The sequence below is a fragment of the Ascaphus truei genome, chromosome 3 (genome assembly GCF_040206685.1).
Source record: "Ascaphus truei isolate aAscTru1 chromosome 3, aAscTru1.hap1, whole genome shotgun sequence".
Classification (NCBI taxonomy): domain Eukaryota; kingdom Metazoa; phylum Chordata; class Amphibia; order Anura; family Ascaphidae; genus Ascaphus; species Ascaphus truei.
Window position 1 is genome coordinate 248,906,749 of NC_134485.1, and position 20,191 is coordinate 248,926,939.

Genomic DNA, 20,191 nt, shown 5'->3' on the forward strand with positions numbered 1-20,191 from the left:
GTAAAGAGGGGCCTGAATGGTTTTCTTTTTCCACCTCTCTACAAATGACATTGCAAATACATTTTCAGAGGTTAGTCTATGCATGATGGGTTTTAGGCAATAACAAATAATGCTTTTGCCTTTTAAAATTAAAATTAAAAAAAGTATCTTGCAATCATTTTTCTGCACGTTCAACATTTTTCCAGCAACACCGCAGAAGAGCACAGTGTCATTGTCAACCATTATCATTACCATTATCAAACACTTACTTTCAGTTCATTATTAAACATTTCCTCTGCCACCATAAAAAAAATATGTGTTACATGTCACTTGATCAATCGGACCATAAAGCAAACTTTTTAATCCCTAACACGCAATTTTGAAAAAATCGAAAAAAAACTCTATATCCATTTCTTTTCACATCTACCACTCTGTATATATCATGTGTCTGATGGCCACCTGCCATTCATGTACTTACAACAGTGCGGAAGATCCCCAAGCAGAGCAGGCATTTTCACAGTAACATAGTATTGGACAGCAAGACTAACCCCTTGGCCTACAGTCTGCCATTTTCCTATCCTCTTTATAAGGAGACTCTCACTCAGCCTAGAATGCAGAGAGGTAGGTTCTCCTCTGGGATCAGTACAAGGCATACACTATTACAAACAAAAAGCAATCCCAGGTGTGGGCATTCAAACCTCCAAATAAATGAAATGATGTAGATCTATAAAAGTTTACTTTTAATAAGTGTACTAATATAATGGCAGATGACTTGAACGACGATGAAATAAAAAATATCAATAATTAAACACCCTAATTAAGTACCCAATTGAATATATGCCCTCCAGACAGCAGTGCTATGTACTGTACATACACAGACTGTCATGGCCAGTATACAGTGTTAACACAATAAACCTCCATGGGTAGCAAGTAGTTGCTAGTGTTAACTGCAGCCTCGCAAGACCTGCAATGAGGTCTTATGTATTCATAATTATTTCTGTATTCAGGATATTATTAGTTGTAAAGCATAAATTGCTGTTATGATACATTGCAAAGCCTATTGTGGTATATACAGTAGATCAAAACTACCAAGAAGTGGTGATCCCAACAAAAACTTCCTATAGTATAATTGGTGTTGCTAGATACACGAACCATGGAGACGGTGGAGTGCCCACAACATGGGATTGCTTTTTCTTTGTTATAGTATATACTGTACTCCTTATAACGCAGTGAGATTAATAGCCTTTTCCGTTCTAGCATTGTAGTGTACTATTATTTTGCAGACTTTTTAAATTAAAATCTAGTTTTCGATGCCTGAAGCACAGGAAAAGTGCTATGGGATGAGGAAACCAGGATTCAAACTCTATAGTCCTTTTTTTAATTTAAATTCATAGCGATTCACACATTAGCATTGAAGGTGCTTACAAAAACAGATCTCATTAAAATTATTTGTTTCTACATACAGTATGCCTGGGGGACATCAGTATTCAGGTTACATCTTAAAGTAAAACTCTAAACTATGTATTATTCATACGTCTACAAACGGAAAATCTTCACTGTAACCTGGGTAGGGCGTCGCCTTCTTGAAACAGGATCTTCGATTTGGGAAATTTGAATCACAACATATTCCTCAGTTTTTCGATCAGTCACGTCAGTGACAAATGGTCCGTCAAGTTCCAGCTTTAAAAGTGCAGAGTCATGAAAATCTGTAAGATTCACAGCTGTTTCCAAAAAGTCAAGGGATAATGAGGCACAAAAAATATGTAACTTGACCTACAGTTTCAATAGTGAGCAGAGAGAATTTCCACTTCAAGATGGTTCTTTTTGAGAATATGGAAATGTAACGCTTTGACTGTGGCACATACCTGATCAATTTCTATATGCGCAACAGAGCTTCTGTCCCTGCAAAATGTTCAGCTCACATGCACAATAAAGATACCCCACAGCTCTATTAACTCATTCCTTCAGCTTTGAAAGGACACGAAATTATACACCATTGTTCATATTATTCAGAAGCAAACATTAGTTCTTAAAAATCAAAAAGCATGTAATTTAAACAAAAAAAAACTGTAGGAAAAAAAACGACATGGTAATTATACATAATTAGAACAATCATCTCACCCAGACACATGCATTCACCTTTCCTTTCCTTAAGAACACTGCCATTTATTTTCAAAATATATATTTTTTCTTTATAATTCAGCAATGGGATTTTCAGTTTACATTCAGTAAAATTGACACCCAATTTAGATATATACGAATTGGTGGTCCGCATGATTAAAATAAGTATTGGCAAAAATAAAAATGCTCACAGTGTGCAAAATCATAAGGAAAAAAATATATATTTTACTTTGTTTTGTTCAATACTTTTTGCAGTTGATGTAAAATAAGGTTTTAAACAAGAAACATGTATTTTATAGTAAGGATACAATATTGATGGGGATCAAATATTCGATTAATCACCTTCCAAAAACTCCACCCCGATAAACTGCAAACTATTTATTGTCACACTATACTGTATATAATTAATCTCCTTTGTAAATATGTGAAACACTAAGCGATTACAGATGATCAAGTTGACGCATCAAGAGCTCAAATAATTTTGCCAGGCATAAGTACTGTAGCTTTCTTAAGTGTCTGACAAATAACAGTTGAATCACAGTGCTGTAATATACATGTAACGGGTATTCCCTCTATCCCAATCACAGATACAGTGTGTGTGGGTGGAAACCTATGTGTTACCAGGTGTGGTGCATATACCTGTAGGTTCACAAGAGGCCTGAGTCTCCGCTTGGTGGGAACCTGGGGTGAGTCCTTCAGCTCGATCTGAGTTACAGCGCCTCCACCTGTGCAGGGTTCTAGAAATGTAGAAGGTTGCCTACACAGGACCCACATACACAATAAGTACATACACGGGAATGTATATAACCAGTTTATATATATATGCAGAAAATAACACACTTTAATAATATACTCCCAATAGGGGGTAACTCACAGTCTCTAACGCAGTCCCAAAATGTCTTTCACTCCACTAGGAGTGTACCTACCACCATCGTGTATCCCCACACCGTGTCCACAGCCTAACCCCTTTGTCCCGTGGTCAGCGCTGCCACTATGTGTAATGATAATATGTATAGGATACGTTGGTGCACTTAGGAAGGTACCTGCCGAGCGCTCCTGCACTCGGGCCTGCAAGCAACTTCGAAAAGGATCTGCCGCTTGGTGATCCCGTCTGATCCGGTGTTTCCTCGTATGAGGGTCCTGCCAGGGGCGATCCCACCCTGGAGATAATCTCTGTCTCTTTGAGCACAGACTTGAGCCCAAGTCTCTTCACGGGAAGCGCAGCGTCCGCTATGTCCCTATCTATCACTGGCACTAATGTGGCAAAGTCCCTAACCTAGGGCCTGTCCCTATAGCACCACAAGCTGGGGGGGTTGAGGACCTATCTGGGGCCTAGGGGGGGGTTACTGGCCTAATGCAGTGGGTCACAGACCCCTGCACTCACCTCCTTCCCCTAGCTCTCCTGGTCCAGCACTATCTCCCGCGCGCGCAAAATGTATCTAATCCCTGCAAGCAGGAAGGCTCTCGCAGCCCTATTGGCTCCCTGGCATCATGGGGCTGCTCCCGAGTTTCATGGGACTTGTAGTCCCATTTCAGAGCCTTCCCTGGTAGGCTAGCGTTCGCACGCTCCTTCCTGCGCATGCGCAACTCTGCCGGGCCGCCGGGACTTACTGCGCATGCGCGATCTAACGCAAGATGGCGGCGCCCTGCTCGGGAGCCGCCGGAACGCTAAAACGCTCCCTGCACTGGCCCCCACCCTCCAGAAGTGCCGGCGGGTCCATCGAGTGACCCGCGGCAGCGGAGGAAATGAGGGGGTGGGGGTCGCAGTGCAGCAGGCACGCAGAGGGGACCTGGCTACATCCTCCCCCTGGTAAAAACCCCAACGTCCTCGCTTGGGACACAACTGAATATAACTATGTACAGAAGTTATATAATGAAAATTTGCATGGCACCATTATATAATAAAAATGCAACAATAAACCACAATCTTAACTCGTCAGCTCTACATTAGATTGTACATTTCAGTGAACATCACAATGACGGACTGCACTCTGCTGCGAGACCACTGCTGAGCCTCATAATGGGGTGCCCCAATTTGATCATAGGGTACCCGGTTTGGAGGGTACCTTACTCTTTGGCTCCTGCAGAGCTGTTCTTCAGCCACTCCCTCTGGGGAGTAATAAGTGCCGTCCTGAGGCTCAGCCTCTTCCCTTGAGGGGAGAAATGTCTCTGAACAGTCTCTGTTCGGCACAAAGCATGGGCTCTGTGGATCCAAAGGCTGGCCCGCTGGAGCCACCTTAGTAGGCATTGGCCTACAGGGCCCTTTACCCATAGCTCCTCCGGGAGATGCCCCTTCTGTGGAATATTTCCTTTGAGAGGGTCCTTCCATAGGGTCTTCAGGAGTTTCAGAGTGGGTCTCGTTATTTACAGTCTCTTGACCCCTCTCTGATAAATCGGACTCACCGTTAAGCGGTGTGGCCAGCATTTCTGCTTCCTCATCTCCCACTTGTGGAATGGGGAGAAGATGGTTACAGTGCCATACCTTTACCCGGCCGTTGGTGTCTTTGATGCGATAGACCGGGAGGCCAGGCATCTGAGATTCTATTTCATATACAATGTCTCTCCATCGGTCGGCCAATTTGTGTTTTCCTGGGAATCCCAAGTTCCGAAGCAACACAGCGTCTCCAGGACGAAGTTCCCGATATTTGACCTTATGGTCGTATCGCCTTTTATTGTCAGCATTCAGCTTAGCTGTGGATTTCTCAGCCTGTTGGTACGCCTGTTGCAAGCTGTCTTTGAGTCGTTGCACATATTTGAAATGGGTAGCATTGTGTATCCCATCCGTCGATATGCGAAGGCGTACATCTACTGGTAGTCTCGCCTCTCGTCCGAACATGAGGAAGTAGGGAGAGAATCCCGTTGACTCGTGTCGGGTACAGTTGTACTCGTGAACTTAGGACTCTACATGTCGACTCCATTCAGTCTTCTGGGCACTCTGTAGAGTTCCGAGCATGTCCAGTAGGGTTCGATTAAATCGTTCTGGCAATGCATCTCCCTCAGGATGGTACGGGGTTGTTCGTGATTTAGCGATGTTCAGCATTTTGAGCAGTTCTCGGATCAGAGTGCTCTCAAAATCCTGACCTTGGTCAGAGTGAAGGCAGTTGGGAAGACCGTAGTGCACTAAGTACTTCTCCCATAATATCTTCCCCACTGTGATAGCTTTCTGGTCTTTAGTGGGGAAGACCTGGGCATACCGGGTGTAATGGTCCGTGATGACCAACACATTGCATATTCCTCGGCTATCAGGCTCAATGCACAGAAAGTCCATACACACAAGGTCCATTGGGCCAGAACTTTTCAGATGGCCCATATGCGCTGCTCTAGTAGGCAGGGTCTTGCGTTGGATACACCGAGTACAACGGCGACAGTGTTGTTCTACGGCCTCTTGCATCTTGGGCCAGAAAAAGCGGTCTCTGACCAACCCAAAGGTCTTCTCTACACCGAGATGTCCATGCTCATCATGTAGGGACTTCAACACCATGTATTGCAAGTTCTTAGGGAGGACTAGTTGTCGTCTGTTGGGGTGGTTGTAGTATTGTAGCACCCGATAGAGTAAGCAGTTGTCGATTTCGAATTTGTCTGCCTCCTGCATGAGCAAAGCAACCAAGTCTTTGGGAGCACGCTTCAAAAGAGCTGGGTTCCTCTTTTCAACGGCTTGCCTAATAATACTAACTACAGAGTCCTGTATTTGATAGTCTACTAGATCTTTCCACCGTAGCACTTTGTCCTGAGTTATGTTCATTCCTTTCGGATCGCAATAGGCTGCAGGGACGGCCTGCGACTGGCATCCCAGTGAATCTGCAACCCGTAATTCGGAGAAGGCCACTTGGTCGTTGATGATGGCGGCAGTGCTACACATAGCGCGCACCCCTGGTCCTGGGAGGTCTTTCTCATTCCTCATCATCTGGCGTAGTACTTAGCCCTGGTCGTTGGGATAGGGCGTCAGCCCCTACATTCAAAGGTCCCGGCTTGTACTTCAGGGAGAATCGGTAATTGTTTAGGGCTGCCAGCCATCGGTGCCCTGCTGCGTCCAATTTGGCCGAGGTATTGATGTACGTGAGGGGATTGTTATCCGTCCTTACCTCAAACGTAACACCGTACACCGTAATCGTGGAGCTTTTCTGTGATGGCCCATTTGAGAGCCAGAAATTCCAACTTATGGACAGGGTATTTCTGTTCACTGGGTGTCAGACTGCAGCTGATGTAGGCCACTGGTCGAAGGCCCTCGGGGTGCTTCTGGTGCAAGACGGTACCCAAGCCATTGAGACTGGCATCCACATGCAGCACGTATGGTTGTTCTGGATCAGCATACGCAAGCACCGGCGCTTTGGTCAGACTTTTCTTCAACTTCAGGAAGGCCCGTTCACACTCAGGCGTCCATTTATCACCAAACGGTTGACGGGCCGACGTGGCCTTCATTCCTGTATCTTCGGGGTATATCTTCAACAGATTGTTCAGGGGTTTAGCTCGACTAGAGTACCCTTCAACGAAGCGACGGTAATACCCGCAGAAACTCAGGAAGTATCGCAGCTCCGTAATATTCTCGGGATGAGGCCAGTTCACGACCGCTTCGACTTTGGCTGGGTCGGTGGCGATTCCTTGAGCTGACACGATGTGTCCCACGTAAGTCACCGAGGTGTGACAGAAGCGACACTTGTCGAGGGACAATTTCAACCCTTCTTTCCCAAGACGGTCTATCACTTTCAGCAACCTCTCTTCGTGCTCTTCCAGAGTTCTTCCGAAGACAATGATGTCGTCCAGGTAGACTAAACACTCCCGAGGGTTCATGTCTCCGATAGTCTTCTCCATTAGTCGTTGGAAGGTAGCAGGGGCCCCACATATACCTTGTGGCATACGAGTAAATTGGTAGAACCCCAAGGGACAGACGAAGGCTGTTTTCTCCTGATCCTCTGCATTCATGGGTACCTGATAGTACCCGGATCGTAGATCGAGCACGCTGAACTACTGGCTTCCGTTCAGAGCATTCAGAATCTCTTCAATGCGAGGAAGGCTGTACTGGTCCGGTATCGTACGGTTGTTCAGGGTCCGATAGTCGACACACAGCCGTACAGACCCATTCTTCTTCCTCACCACCACTATGGGAGAGGCGTAAGGGCTCAGAGACTCCGTCAATATCCCAGCGGTCCCCATTTCTTGCAAGACGTTCCTTACATCGTCCACATCCCTAGGGGCGATGCGACGAGAACATTCACGGAACGGAGTGGCGTCACTCAGTCTAATGGCATGTTGAGCGCTGCGACTGCACCCCACATCCATTTCACTCGTTGAGAACACCGCCCTTCGTTTATTCAACTGGGTTGTCAGCCACTCTTTCCACTCAGTTGTCAACGTCGACTCGCCGAAGTTGAAATCCAAATCGACAAACCGCTCACTCGCTGCCGCCGCATTCACCTGGAGCGTTGTTTCCACAGGGCTGACCGGATATATGCAACCCAGACTCTGTCCGGCATCAAGTTCCATCGGGAATGGAGAGATGTTCTGCACATACACGTAAGTTCGTAGAGGGATTTTAGTCGTCCACTCCCTCACTTCGGGTAGTACCCTATACCCTATCTGAACTTCTTCCTCAGGGGTACTCTCCAGAGAGAAGAGCTGATCGTTCTCCTCTCGCTCGGGGTAACAGCACCAGACAGCCATTCTTTGCACTCCCCCTGGTAATATGGTCGTCAGTCCGCGTTGACGACTGTAGAGATCCCCGTGACGCTCCAAGGCATATACGCGGTTGCACTCTTCTCGTAGGACGGGATCTAGGAGCGAATTGGCCAGCGGAAACTCATTGGTCTCTTTCAAGTAGGCTCTGATTACATCTTGTACTATATCAGTATTGGTTCCCAAGATGATCGGATACTTGCACTGGTCTTGTGGCTCCGGGCATACCATTGCCGCTACATGCATGGGGTGTTTCTTGCCGGTGTTCAGTTGGAGTATTTCCAGTTGAACCCTTACAATCCCATCGATGGGGTAGTCTTCATTACTTAACCCCCTAACCTTCATATGTTCGGCCGACCTCAGGGGGCAGTGTTTAAGGTGCTGGTCATAGAACTTGCGGTATATTATGGTCACTTGTGACCCCATGTCCAGTAGGGCCGCTGCGTAGATCCCTTCCAGTACAACAGGCATGATGGCCGCGGGGCCTACTTGACTGTAAGATTCCCTTGGTGAGGCGTTGTCACTGGGGCCGGAGTCAGAAGGGGCATCTTCGGTTCCAGAAGGAGGGGGTTCTGGGTCAGATTCTGCCATGTGTACTCGGCAGACCATTGACCGGGATGATTTCCCTCTATCGGGAGGGTTTTCCTCTGGATGGCCCCCCATCTCCGGGCAGTTACTGGCGAAGTAGCCCTTCTTACCGTAGTTATAGCACACAACCTCGCGGCGTTCTGGATGAACCTTGGACGGGGAAGGTTGTCTGTCGGGGGGTCTTGGCTTGTATCCCTTGGACGGGGAAGCAGACTCTTCCTTCTTCCTTCTTCTCCATGGAGCCCTTTCCCTTTGGGTTTTGCGGTAGAGTGTAACAAAGCATGTGCCTCCTGCATATTTACCTGGCGCAGCAACCCGGTGAACGTAGGGGGACCCCCGTCCATTATTTTGCTGCGAAGCATATTGGCTATGGGGTGATTGGGGCTTGATCCCCGCAGGTACTGCTTACGAAGCGCCTCATCCATCCCAGAGGCAGGAATCAGCTTACGATTGAGTAGGATTCCCAAGACCAGCTGCAGGCGGTGTATAAAGGCCGACAAGTCCTCTCCCTCCTTCTGATAAAGATTGTAGTACTTCGTCCAGATCGCTCCTTCATCTTCTGCTAGTCCGTATGCTTCCAGCAGGAACTCCACCATCTCCAATGCCGTCAACTCTGGGTGTTGGTCTCTGTGGATGGTTACAATGGTAGAAGCGGGAGGCCCGAGACACTCCATGATACGCTGCCTTTTTACGGTGTCAGTGCACGACCATTCCTCTACGACTTTTAATGCATTCTCCCTCCAAAGGTCTATCCCTTCCTCCCCCTGTCGTGTTGGAAATACTCCCGAGAAAGCTTTGAGTTTCCGGTAGCTTTGGGACTGTGAGGCCATGGTGATGACTTCTACGAATTGGGGTAGCGTAACCCCCATGGCGAAAACTTCATTAGTTACCCTCTCTCTGATAGGCCGGGAGTTCGTCTCACGGGGAGTGGGGGCTGGTGAAGAGGGCAGACTGTCATCCCAACTAGTGGCTCCTGTGAGAGCGCTTGGAGTAAAGGAGACTTTGGGTGGGGGACGGTCGACCCGGTTTTGGGTACTTGACACTGGTGCAGTTGGTGTCCAAGTACTGGTGGACAGTTCATCGGGGGCCTGAGGAGGGGCTCTTGATGAAAAAATTTCCCGTATTACTGGTAAATCTGAGTATATAAGGGGGTAACCTTCTGGCGGGCATTCGGGGGCTACTAGAGTGTTCGAGGCCGTTTCTTGGCATATGTCCCGCCCTACAGTGAATAGTATGGCGCTCCAATAAAAAGTGGGGTCGAACACCCTGCCCCGGTACCATACTTTATCTGACCCTAGGAACTCCCTCAGCGAGTCACGGATGTCGTTCTCCGCCACTAACGCTGGAACATTCCATACGGCCACGACGTAACTAGGTGGTTCCAGGATGGAGATGGCCCACGCATGGACCTCTTGACGTGAGAGAATTACCATGTTGCTGATCTCCTATGGACTGTATTAAATAGGGCACCCCAGTTCTGAGATCTCAGCAGCGCCTCCAAATGTAACGGGTATTCCCTCTATCCCAATCACAGATACAGTGTGTGTGGGTGGAAACCTATGTGTGACCAGGTGTGGTGCATATACCTGTAGGTTCACAAGAGGCCTGAGCCTCCGCTTTGTGGGAACCTGGGGTGAGTCCTTCAGCTCGATCTGAGTTACAGCACCTCCACCTGTGCAGGGTTCTAGAAATGTAGAAGGTTGCCTACACAGGACCCACATATACAATAAGTACATACACAGGAATGTATATAACCAGTTTATATATATATGCAGGAAATAACAACACTTTAATAATATACTCCCCCTAGGGGGTATCCCACAGTCTCTAAAGCAGTCCCAAAATGTCTTTCACTCCACTAGGAGTGTACCTACCCACCACCGTGTATCCCCACACCGTGTCCAAAATCTAACCCCTTTGTCCCGTGGTCAGCGCTGCCACTATGTGTAATGATAATATGTATAGGATACGTTGGTGCACTTAGGAAGGTACCTGCCGAGCGCTCCTGCACTCGGGCCTGCAAGCAACTTCGAAAAGGATCTGCCGCTTGGTGATCCCATCATATCCGGTGTTTCCTCGCACGAGGGTCCTGCCAGGGGCGATCCCACCCTGGAGATAGTCTCTGTCTCTTTGGGCACAGACTTGAGCCCAAGTTTCTTCACGGGAAGCGCAGCGTCCGCTGTGTCCCTATCTATCACTGGCACTAATGTGACAAAGTCCCTAACCTAGGGCCTGTCCCTATAGCACCACAAGCTGGGGGGGTTGAGGACCTATCTGGGGCCTATGGGGGTTACTGGCCTAATGCAGTGGGTCACAGACCCCTGCACTCACCTCCTTCCCCTAGCTCTCCTGGTCCAGCACTATCTCCCGTGCGCGCGAAATGTATCTAATCCCTGCAAGCAGGAAGCTCTCGCAATCCTATTGGCTCCCTGGCGTCATGGGGCCGCTCCCAAGGCTCATGGGACTTGTAGTCCAGTTTAAGAGCCTTCCCTGGTAGGCTAGCGTTCGCGCGCTCCTTCCTGCGCATGTGCAACTCTGCCGGGCCGCCGGGACTTACTGCGCATGCGCGATCTAACGCAAGATGGCGGCGCCCTGCTCGGGAGCCGCCGGGGACCGCCGGAACACTAAAACGCTCCCTGCACTGGCCGCCACCCTCCAGAAGTGCCGGCGGGTCCATCGAGTGACCCGCGGCAGCGGAGCAAACGAGGGGGGGGTCGCGGGGCAGCAGGCACGCAGAGGGGAGCTGGCTACATACAGTACAGTATAAATAATTTATTTCGGTTGGCTATGACTTCTAGTTACCTAAAGATATATACATTTAAGAAGTGCAACCCCTTAAGTCCCTAGGGGAGGGGCCAAGGTCTGAGCCAAAAATTGGGCAGAACACAGGCCTTGTCCCGCCTCTCCCTGTCACTCAAGTAGCTGCTCACTACAGGGGAAAACCTGGATTAGGCCTAACGCTGCCTGCACTGTACCAGGATTTACATGTCAGGCAGGCTACGGTAGTAGCCAAAACCAGACATGGCAACATACACATAAGGGAAAAACATTGTTTTAACCCCACAGCACTGCTTGTGTTCTGACCACTTTTTCATTTTTCTCCATCTTCATATTGGCCGGAATATGACAATTATTCTATTAACAATCAATCTGATGCTGAATTTTTTAATTTATATTTTTATAAAAAGGAATGATAGTGGCACGTTAAAACGGGTAAACGTAGCCGATGGACATATTTGTTATAAACAAAAATTCAAACATTTACAAATATTTTAAAATCCTTTTTTTTTTAAAACGACACATTTTAAATTATGTATGGTAACATACGGTAAACCAATCTATGGTAAACATACGGTTTTACAATGTTTGATAAATGATCTGATCACAACAGGACATTATCTAAGAATAAGCTAGCCTTGTTCTTTTGTTTACAAAGTAATATGGAGCCATCATTAGTCACACAGACAGCCCTATGTACGGTCAGGAACCCTGAAACAAAGTCCCATACTTATTTCCATCTTTGTGAGAAAGGAGTATGAAAGACACTTTAAGGTTTAATCAATGTGTCTAAGGATGCTATTACACTGAGAAATTAGCTAAAAATATGTTTTTGAGCCACTAGGTTGAACTGCCGCTTAACCATACCCCACCGACACTATCCAAGTCACAAGGAGATGCACAAAGAGCAGAATAATGTAGATGCAAAGTGTCTTTATACATGAACATAAATGCCCCTATTAAAATGATGGAGCTGATGTCTTCCCCAGCACAGGGAAGACCTCTTCACAGCATATGTACTTGCATAAGGGCCTGAAAAAAGGTAGGATGAGATCAAAATTGCTGTGATACAAAAAAACACATTAAGATTTTAAAAAGAATGAAATATTTTTAATATCGTAATTTATCTTTATAAAAAATATATTTCTATAAATGTATTATAATTATGCATTCAAGTTCCTCCATCTAGCATAGGCTTCTTTTGATGAATATTTTTTTTCGACTGCTGCTAATGTACTGACAAAAAAAATATGTTAAGATCTTGCACACGAATGAATACATGAATTAAAAAGAAAACCATTTGTGCTCTAGCCTGACAACAATTAATTGCAAAGTGTTAACATCATTTATGGTTCAAGTAAATATTAACAGATGGCTAACCCACAGGAGAAATAAATGCAAACATTATATTCGTTTTGTGTAGAAACAAATATTTCAGCCCATTATGGAACCTACATTTATTTCATTATCTAACAAGAAAATGTACCCTTGAAACCAGGATGAGTGTAGCCAGACCTACAATCACATATGGTAAATATGCCATGACTAAAACCATAAGACAAGACATGAGGACAATACATACTGCTTCCTTATTTCAACCTTTTCCTTCATATCTATACAGTAGGTGTGCAGTTTGTGTTAACCAACAACTCCCTGGATTTTGGGGGTGAGGGGGTATTAAGGGATTTAAATGGGCATCCAATAAGAAGCCCCAACCAATGATTGTGCTGATTCCTATTGCCCAAAGATTTGGCATCAGTCAGGTCATCACGAATGCCGTGGCACTCTTAACCCCTCAAGCACTCAAAGGGAAGGATCAGTTTAATTTATGTTTTTCTAGTAAGTTGCCTTTCACATGCTAGATTCAAATTGTAAGCCCAGCTTGTAAATTAATGGAGAAAAAAAAAGTTAACATTTTATCAAACTAAAAAAAAACTTACGCTTTCAAACTGTCAATCAGGAATGTGTCATCTCCTATATTTTGTCAATTGAAATCATCGGATGACAATGTTTTCAGCGGATGCATTAAAAAATTGTTGCTGCAATAAATTATTTCAAAGAGAAACTCATACTGTACATGACCCAGAGTTACAATGGTAATGTCATCATATAAGATTGCTGGCCTACAGTTTAAAGCTCCAACACATGCCAACACAGTGTGAGGAAACGGTTCAAAACCAAGTGCTTCACCTTGGCCATTAGTGATTTTGTGATAATTCCTCATACTATAGGTCATTAGATTTGGTGCTCTAGTGTCATAGTATCATTTAGTGACATGTACTGGATTTGCAATAGAGTAAAAGCACGCATCATATGGAGTTCTTCACTGTATTTGCCAGTTATTTCATAACAAAAGATTTATAACAAAAGATACCTTATTGGTCTTGCAAAGTTAGACCTGAAAATCCTAACTTCTTTGAACAACAGAAATTGTGGGAAAACGGTACAACCTCAATTATTAGTTAGGAGATCGCACAGCGAATACACGAGCATCGTCCAATGCTGCAAAGACCAGAGATGAAAAAATCTAAATGGTAGTCATTTTCAAAAATCCCCACAGTATTGAAATGAAAAAAAATTATAGGATAATGTCACAAAGAAGGATGTAGCCAAACTTAAAAAATAAAATAAAAATGAAAGTAGTGGCAGGACATAAAAATAAATAAATATATTGACAGACACAAACACCCTTCAGAAAAGGAAATTGCAGTTCTAACTTAATACTATTTTTTGGGGACTTAATAAGTTATGTAAAATAGACGAAAGCTGATTAGCTATAGCTATATATAAAGCTTAAACTAGATTAAAATATGTTACACTGTCCCAACAGACACTGAATGACATTAATAAACACAAATTGTGAACAAAACACATCTGGTGAATTTGGCAAAGCAATTAGATCTGAAGAAGACAAATTTCAAATATATCTATTTCTTATATGCAATGTACGGTATGCATGCGTTGTACGTCTGCAAGGAATTGGACTACACATTTTACAGGAGTGAGTAAAACCATTTGGGACACCAGCTGCAACCTAACCTTGGCAAATTGTGGGTGGGATATGTAGTGCTCGAAGTCGGGCGGGTAGAGGCAGGATGCCATCCCACTTTCAGGAAGTTCTGAAACCTTCCCACTACCTTTTAGTGGACTTGAAACAATTCCGATACTTTTACAGTTGTCCTTTGTCTTCCCTCACAACACCCCTTGCCAGGGTCTGATCCGTGTGCCACACGACTTGAAGTACTGCCCATCATGTCCACATGTCCCACAGGCCCATAACAAATCCAAGCCACAGGACCAACCCTTCTTGCCACCCAGCCCATACCAACCCTCCTCCTATCCCACGGCCAAACCCCTTTGGGCCCCTATCTTAACTCCCCCTGCCCATATGCCACCCCTGCTTTTCTGAGGAACTTCTCTGCAAGCCCTTCCACATACCATCACAGACCCCTCCTCCAGCCATTGCGCTCTTTCCCAATCAGCTCTGGCCCTTTCAGCAACCCCAGGCTCATACCAATCTCCCTCCAATGCCTATACCAGTGTTTCCAAACTCCAGTCCTTAGGGAACCCCAACAGGTCAGGTCTTAAGGATATCCCGGCTCCAGCACAGGTGGGTCAATCAGCAGCTCAGTCATTTTAACTGAGCCACTGATTGACCCACCTGTGCTGGAGCAGGGATATCCTTAAGACCTGACCTGTTGGGGATCCCTGAGGACTGGAGTTGGGAAACACTGACCTATACCTTTTCCCCTTCCTCCCCCGCAGGGCCATACCGTTTCACTTACTGCCCCAGACCCATATCTTCCCCCTGTTTAGGACGATATCTTCTTCTCTCCCTCCAGGTCCATAAGACCACCATTAGTAAAAAGACTGCGCTAGGGATATGTTTGTGTGTAAATCTGCCAGAATCAAACAACGCAATAGTTTATTTTTCAACTTAGCAGCTGCTACTGTTGTGGAAATAGTTCTAAATGTCCTGAGTAGTCATGGGTTCGAAGGTAATTTCTTACTAAGAAACCAGATGACTTTTGGCTGTGATGGCGCTTCTAATGTGCATGAAAAGCATGCTGGTGTGGCTCCGCAACTTGTGAACAAGTTCGCTGACTTAACAGGTTGGTATTGAGCAATCATTGCTTGGAGCTAGCTGTGACTGATTTGTGCGAAACGCACACTTAGATTGTAAGCTCTTTTGGCAGGGATTCCTATCCCCAATGTCTAATGTTGTGTTAAAGCGCTTATTCCTATTATGTCACGTGTATTATTACTGCTGTAAAGTGCTATGTACATGAATGGCGCTATATAAAGATATACATACATGTCAGCAGTTTCATATGATTATTTTATTTTTTTTGAAAAAGAAAAAAGACAACTTGAATCAGTTGCGCTACAGTTGAATATTAAGGTGACTTCATTAGGGAGTATTTTGGGTACCTGCTAGTGTATCATCAACAGCACATTCCGTGAGCTCTGTGTTTAAGAATCACCAAGCTCTGCATCATTTCATGAAGCAGGGGGGCGCAAACTTTTTTCCCTGCGCCCCCTTCGCCGGCGTCATGACGTCACATTGCCATAGAAACGTGATGTCACATGACCTCGCAGCGTTGCCATGGCGACGCGTGTGAGACGCCACCGGAGCCAAGGTAAGTTAGGTTTACAGAGGCCCTGCAGCTCCCCCGGCACTTAATTTAAGTGCCCTCGGGAAGCGCGTGGGGCCTCTGTAAACCCTGCGCCCCCCCGCACTCAGTCTCGTGACCCCCAGTTTGTGCACCGCTGTATTAGAAGATCACAATCATACTGAAAGCGAAAAAGCACAGTATACAGGGAAAGTTACACTACCAGAGGCTCAGTCTAATTTCCTTAAAATACCACGTGTGAGCCATTGATTGGAACATTTCCGTAAATCAGGAGAATATTATGAAGCAGACCAAAATGTAGTCAATAAATTAGAGTTCCATGGGGTTACATTGGAGCATAGGAAGATACTCAAGATCAGACAGCCAGATTTATTTGAGAAATGAAGGGACAATATTAAAAATCGTACGTTTACATACAAGGGCTTCTTCCATTTCTCCAGGAAACAACACTAAGTAAAACAGAGAAAAGTACAGCGAGCTGAGCCCTAATTGGCGATTTTTGATACATTAAAATGGTCTAAAGAAAGCAACCCATATTTTTGAGACAATCAGGTTCATGAATGGGCTAAAGCCTTCAACATCTGTGTTGACAAATTAGTTCAGGGCATTTGAGAATTTGTGGTCAGTAGTGATGGACAAGATTTCAAGAGACCTTCAGCCTCTTAAAGCAGCTGCAAATACTTTGATTATATCAAGAGTAGAATGGAAGGGATTGTTCAGCGCCATGAAAATGATTGTCTCTTTCATTCTTAACTCCATACTACTAAAAACAGTATCACGTTTGATGTTCATCTCCTTGGTTGGCCCTCTGCTGAATGTTTTAATCCAAAAGATTACGTAAAACAATAGTTGAAAAATGGTAGTCATCCAGACTATACAGTATTTCTTGTCCCGTCCCTAGAGAGGAGGTGGTGCAAAATATTACATAATGAGAATATCTGGGATAGTATTTTTTAAGGTATGTCAAGCATGTGGAATACTAGGTAAAAATGGTTTAGATTCATTAATGTTTGTATGTTGGTTTCAATAACATTACTGTATGTACTGTAGGTATACTTTATTCTGGCCAACCCTGTAGATCAACTTTAAGACGAAGGTTCAATGCTGTGACAATGTGTTTAGGCAATTTGTAAATTCTCACTCCATAACGATGCAAAAGATATGAAGCTTTCACTGCAGTATTGCACAGAAATGATTATAGATCATAGCTAAAAAAACATACATTACTCGACAATTTCACTTATTAAATATTTTGAAAAGCCAGTAACTTCTACTAGGTTATTGATACAAACCTTGCTACACAGAGCAAACTCCTAAATTGACCAAGTAATATTTCCAAAGTTTTCCTAATTTGAAACAATGGATAAACCGGTTAGAATTTACGCACAGGATCAGTAGGCTATGGGCAGCCAGGGATGGGGTTTAAATCTGTGCCTGTGGATAAACCATCCCACTTCCTTCCTTTCCTCTCACTTCTAGATCTATAAAGGGAGTAGTCCTGAGGAATACTGTACTAATTTACATTCTAAAGTGGAGAGGGAGATACAAACGACACCCAATGGAGTCACACCAGAGATGCCAAGGAAATGTGCTAAGGTAAACCATTTGAATATATTTTGCATATTTCAATTAGCACATTTCCCTTGAATCTCAGGGGGTTTTCACAACACAGGCATCGCTCCAAATGGATTAGAACAGACTATTTGGAGGTATACAAATGAATCTTCTACTCCAGCGATTCCCAACTCCAGTCCTCAAGAGCCCCTGAAATGTCAGGTTTTAAGGCTATCCCTGCTTCAGCACAAGTGGCTCAATCAAAATGATTGAGCCACCCGTGCTGAAATAAGGATATCCTTAAAACCTGAGCTGTTGGGGCTACTTAAGGAATGGAGTCCGGAACTGCTGCTCTAATTAGAACTCTCTCTCACCGCCATTTTGTATGAACTATTTTCCATTGTTGCTTCTCGAGAATCAAAATTATTGCTACACTAACAGATTTAAAGCCAAACGAATCAAGACCCAAGCATGAAAAATGAATATGATCTTGCAAGAGTTAATACAATATATCTTTAAACACATTTTACAGGTTTCAGAAAAACAAATCAGAAAAGACTGTTCTTAGTAATGATTGCATTTGTAAAATGTATTAAATAACTGAATGGCCTCTTCTATAAATCCCATTTTCTTCAGGATAAGCCATTTAAAAAAAAAATTACCAATAGAATTAAGTTTCATTATTTTGTGCCAACCCAAACAAAAAAAATAGTTATCCAGCCAAATCTTCTTCATGCAAGACACAATCTGTAACAGCAACGGCATTGTGAAGGATTACAAGAACAGTAGCTACCTCATGTTCTGTACTGATGCTTTTTGGTTATCTGCGAAATGATCATATGATGAAAGCTACAAATGCAGAAACCAAATGTTAGTTTGAAAATAAATTTTGGGGGGTTTGTCACGGGGGACCAGGTACTTACACATTTATACCGGGATCACATCACTGAGCCAATAAGTAAAATAAATTGTGATTTATTCCGTAGAAGCAGACAAACACAAATTGGATTAGTTTTGGAAGTGCACCTTTCATACGACCTCTACTCCGTTCCTGGGGTATATCATAGGACAGGCTTTCAATGTCGTCATATCCGTTCTTCCCCAAGCCTCTGTCACATGGTCTACTAGAGCCAATCAGAGTTGGGATAGACTTCCCACGCTCTGAGAGGCTGCCGTACCATGTGAGGCCGGCCATGTTTCTTTTAATGACGTCATCTTAAAGGCAATTGAAGCAAAGCCATTCTGATTGGCTGTGCTTTCATTGCCTTTAAGTGACGTCATCATTTTTTTTTTATCGGCCAAAACACATGGTTTTCACGGCCCAATCAGGGCCGTGGGAACCATATGATGAAAATGTGACGTCATAGGCCTTTAAAAGCCTATGTCATCTCATTTTGAAGTCAGACGCCGAGGAGGAAGGACCTCCTACTGAAGAAAGAAGACCAGGGCGTGGCACCAGACAGGGAGAAGACCCCGGAAGAAGATAGAAGAATAAAGATGAAGATGGATTACAACTAGAAGACCCCTGGATTGCCGTGTTTTATTATTTTAATGTTTATTATTTTATGGTTTATTATTTTATGGGTTCCTGTTCGTGGATTGGTTCGTGAGTAAGCTGATCAACGGGAGTCGGTGAGTGGGTCAAGTAATGGTAAGTTAAATAAAGAAATGTATTTAATGTAAATGTATTTATTTTTTATTTTTCATGTGTATATTTTTTTGTAATGTAAATCATTTCTTGCCACTGTATGTATGTATGTATGTATTTCTTGAGAGATATATACATACAGGGTAAGAAATGATAGTGTTGTAAAAGCTCGATTTGCAGTATTGTAAATGATTGTGGCTATGCTGCTATGCATAGATGTGTGCTAAATGTATTTTATTATTAGAGAGATGTAATTTTTTGGCTTCTATGCTGTACTGTAGGTAATGGTGAGGCTTGCTTTAGTATAATGTAATTTTTGGTGTCCTTTTTTGTATGATGCTAACTTGTTCTCTGTAACGGTGGCTATAGTTAATTGTGTAATTGGTATGAATGGTATTTTAATTGTTTAGGGATGTAATTCATCTATGTTAATTCATTGATGGTGACTTTATTGGATTACATAGTATACTTCTTGTGATGTAATGCTATTTTAGTTGGATTGTTGTATTATTAACATTGATTTGCAGCGTGTACATGTAGCTTACATTTTATGCTACATGTATACAATGTAAATGCAATGTTTTAAGTGGCATTTGAGGCTTTAGATTGAATGATTACATGAGATTTGTTTCGGAAATTGCTTTTTAATTCATTGAGGATGTTATGGATAAGTGGTGTTGCCATTGCAGGATGGCTTCACCCCTTAATTACCTTTGAGGTTAGTACTCGATAAGGTGATTAAGGGGTACATTGATATGTGATTGTCATTGAAATGTATTGGCTATTTATTATTTTGGCAACGGAACAGAATGATGATGCTGGCGACGGGGCCTTCTTATTGAAGAGGTTAGTAGAATTTTATTTATTTTACTATGGTATTTAATGTGTTTAATAATGGCCAAATAATGTATTATCCCTATGTGGATAATAGTTATTTGGCACATTATTGTACTGTATGTGCTGGGGGGAGGGGGTATTGGCCCCAAGGGTATGTGGTAGGACTCCCTTGTGGGTAGTGGGTGAGGGTGGTTAGGCCTCAGGGGGTGGGGGGGGGTAGTGGGGTAGGGAATGTGGGTGATGTGGGTTAATCCCTTAATGACTGTAGCGGTTAATAATACCGGCACCTCATAAAAGGGTCTGTATCTCGGGAAGCAGGGGGTCCCCGGACCTGAAACCAATGCGGTTCAGCTCCGGAGACCCCCTGCACATGTACACTATG

General features: G+C 44.2%; 1 protein-coding gene across 2 annotated transcripts in view; it reads right to left on the reverse strand.

The window, feature by feature from the left end:
- The window catches only part of OCA2 (OCA2 melanosomal transmembrane protein), a 459,069-nt gene that overhangs the window by 244,585 nt on the left and 194,293 nt on the right, over window positions 1-20,191 (reverse strand). For both annotated transcript variants that reach the window (XM_075590565.1, XM_075590564.1), the window contains exon 7: window positions 1,543-1,700. In XM_075590565.1, coding sequence (XP_075446680.1) covers window positions 1,543-1,700 — 158 coding nt within the window. The remainder of the gene's footprint in view (window positions 1-1,542; window positions 1,701-20,191) is intronic.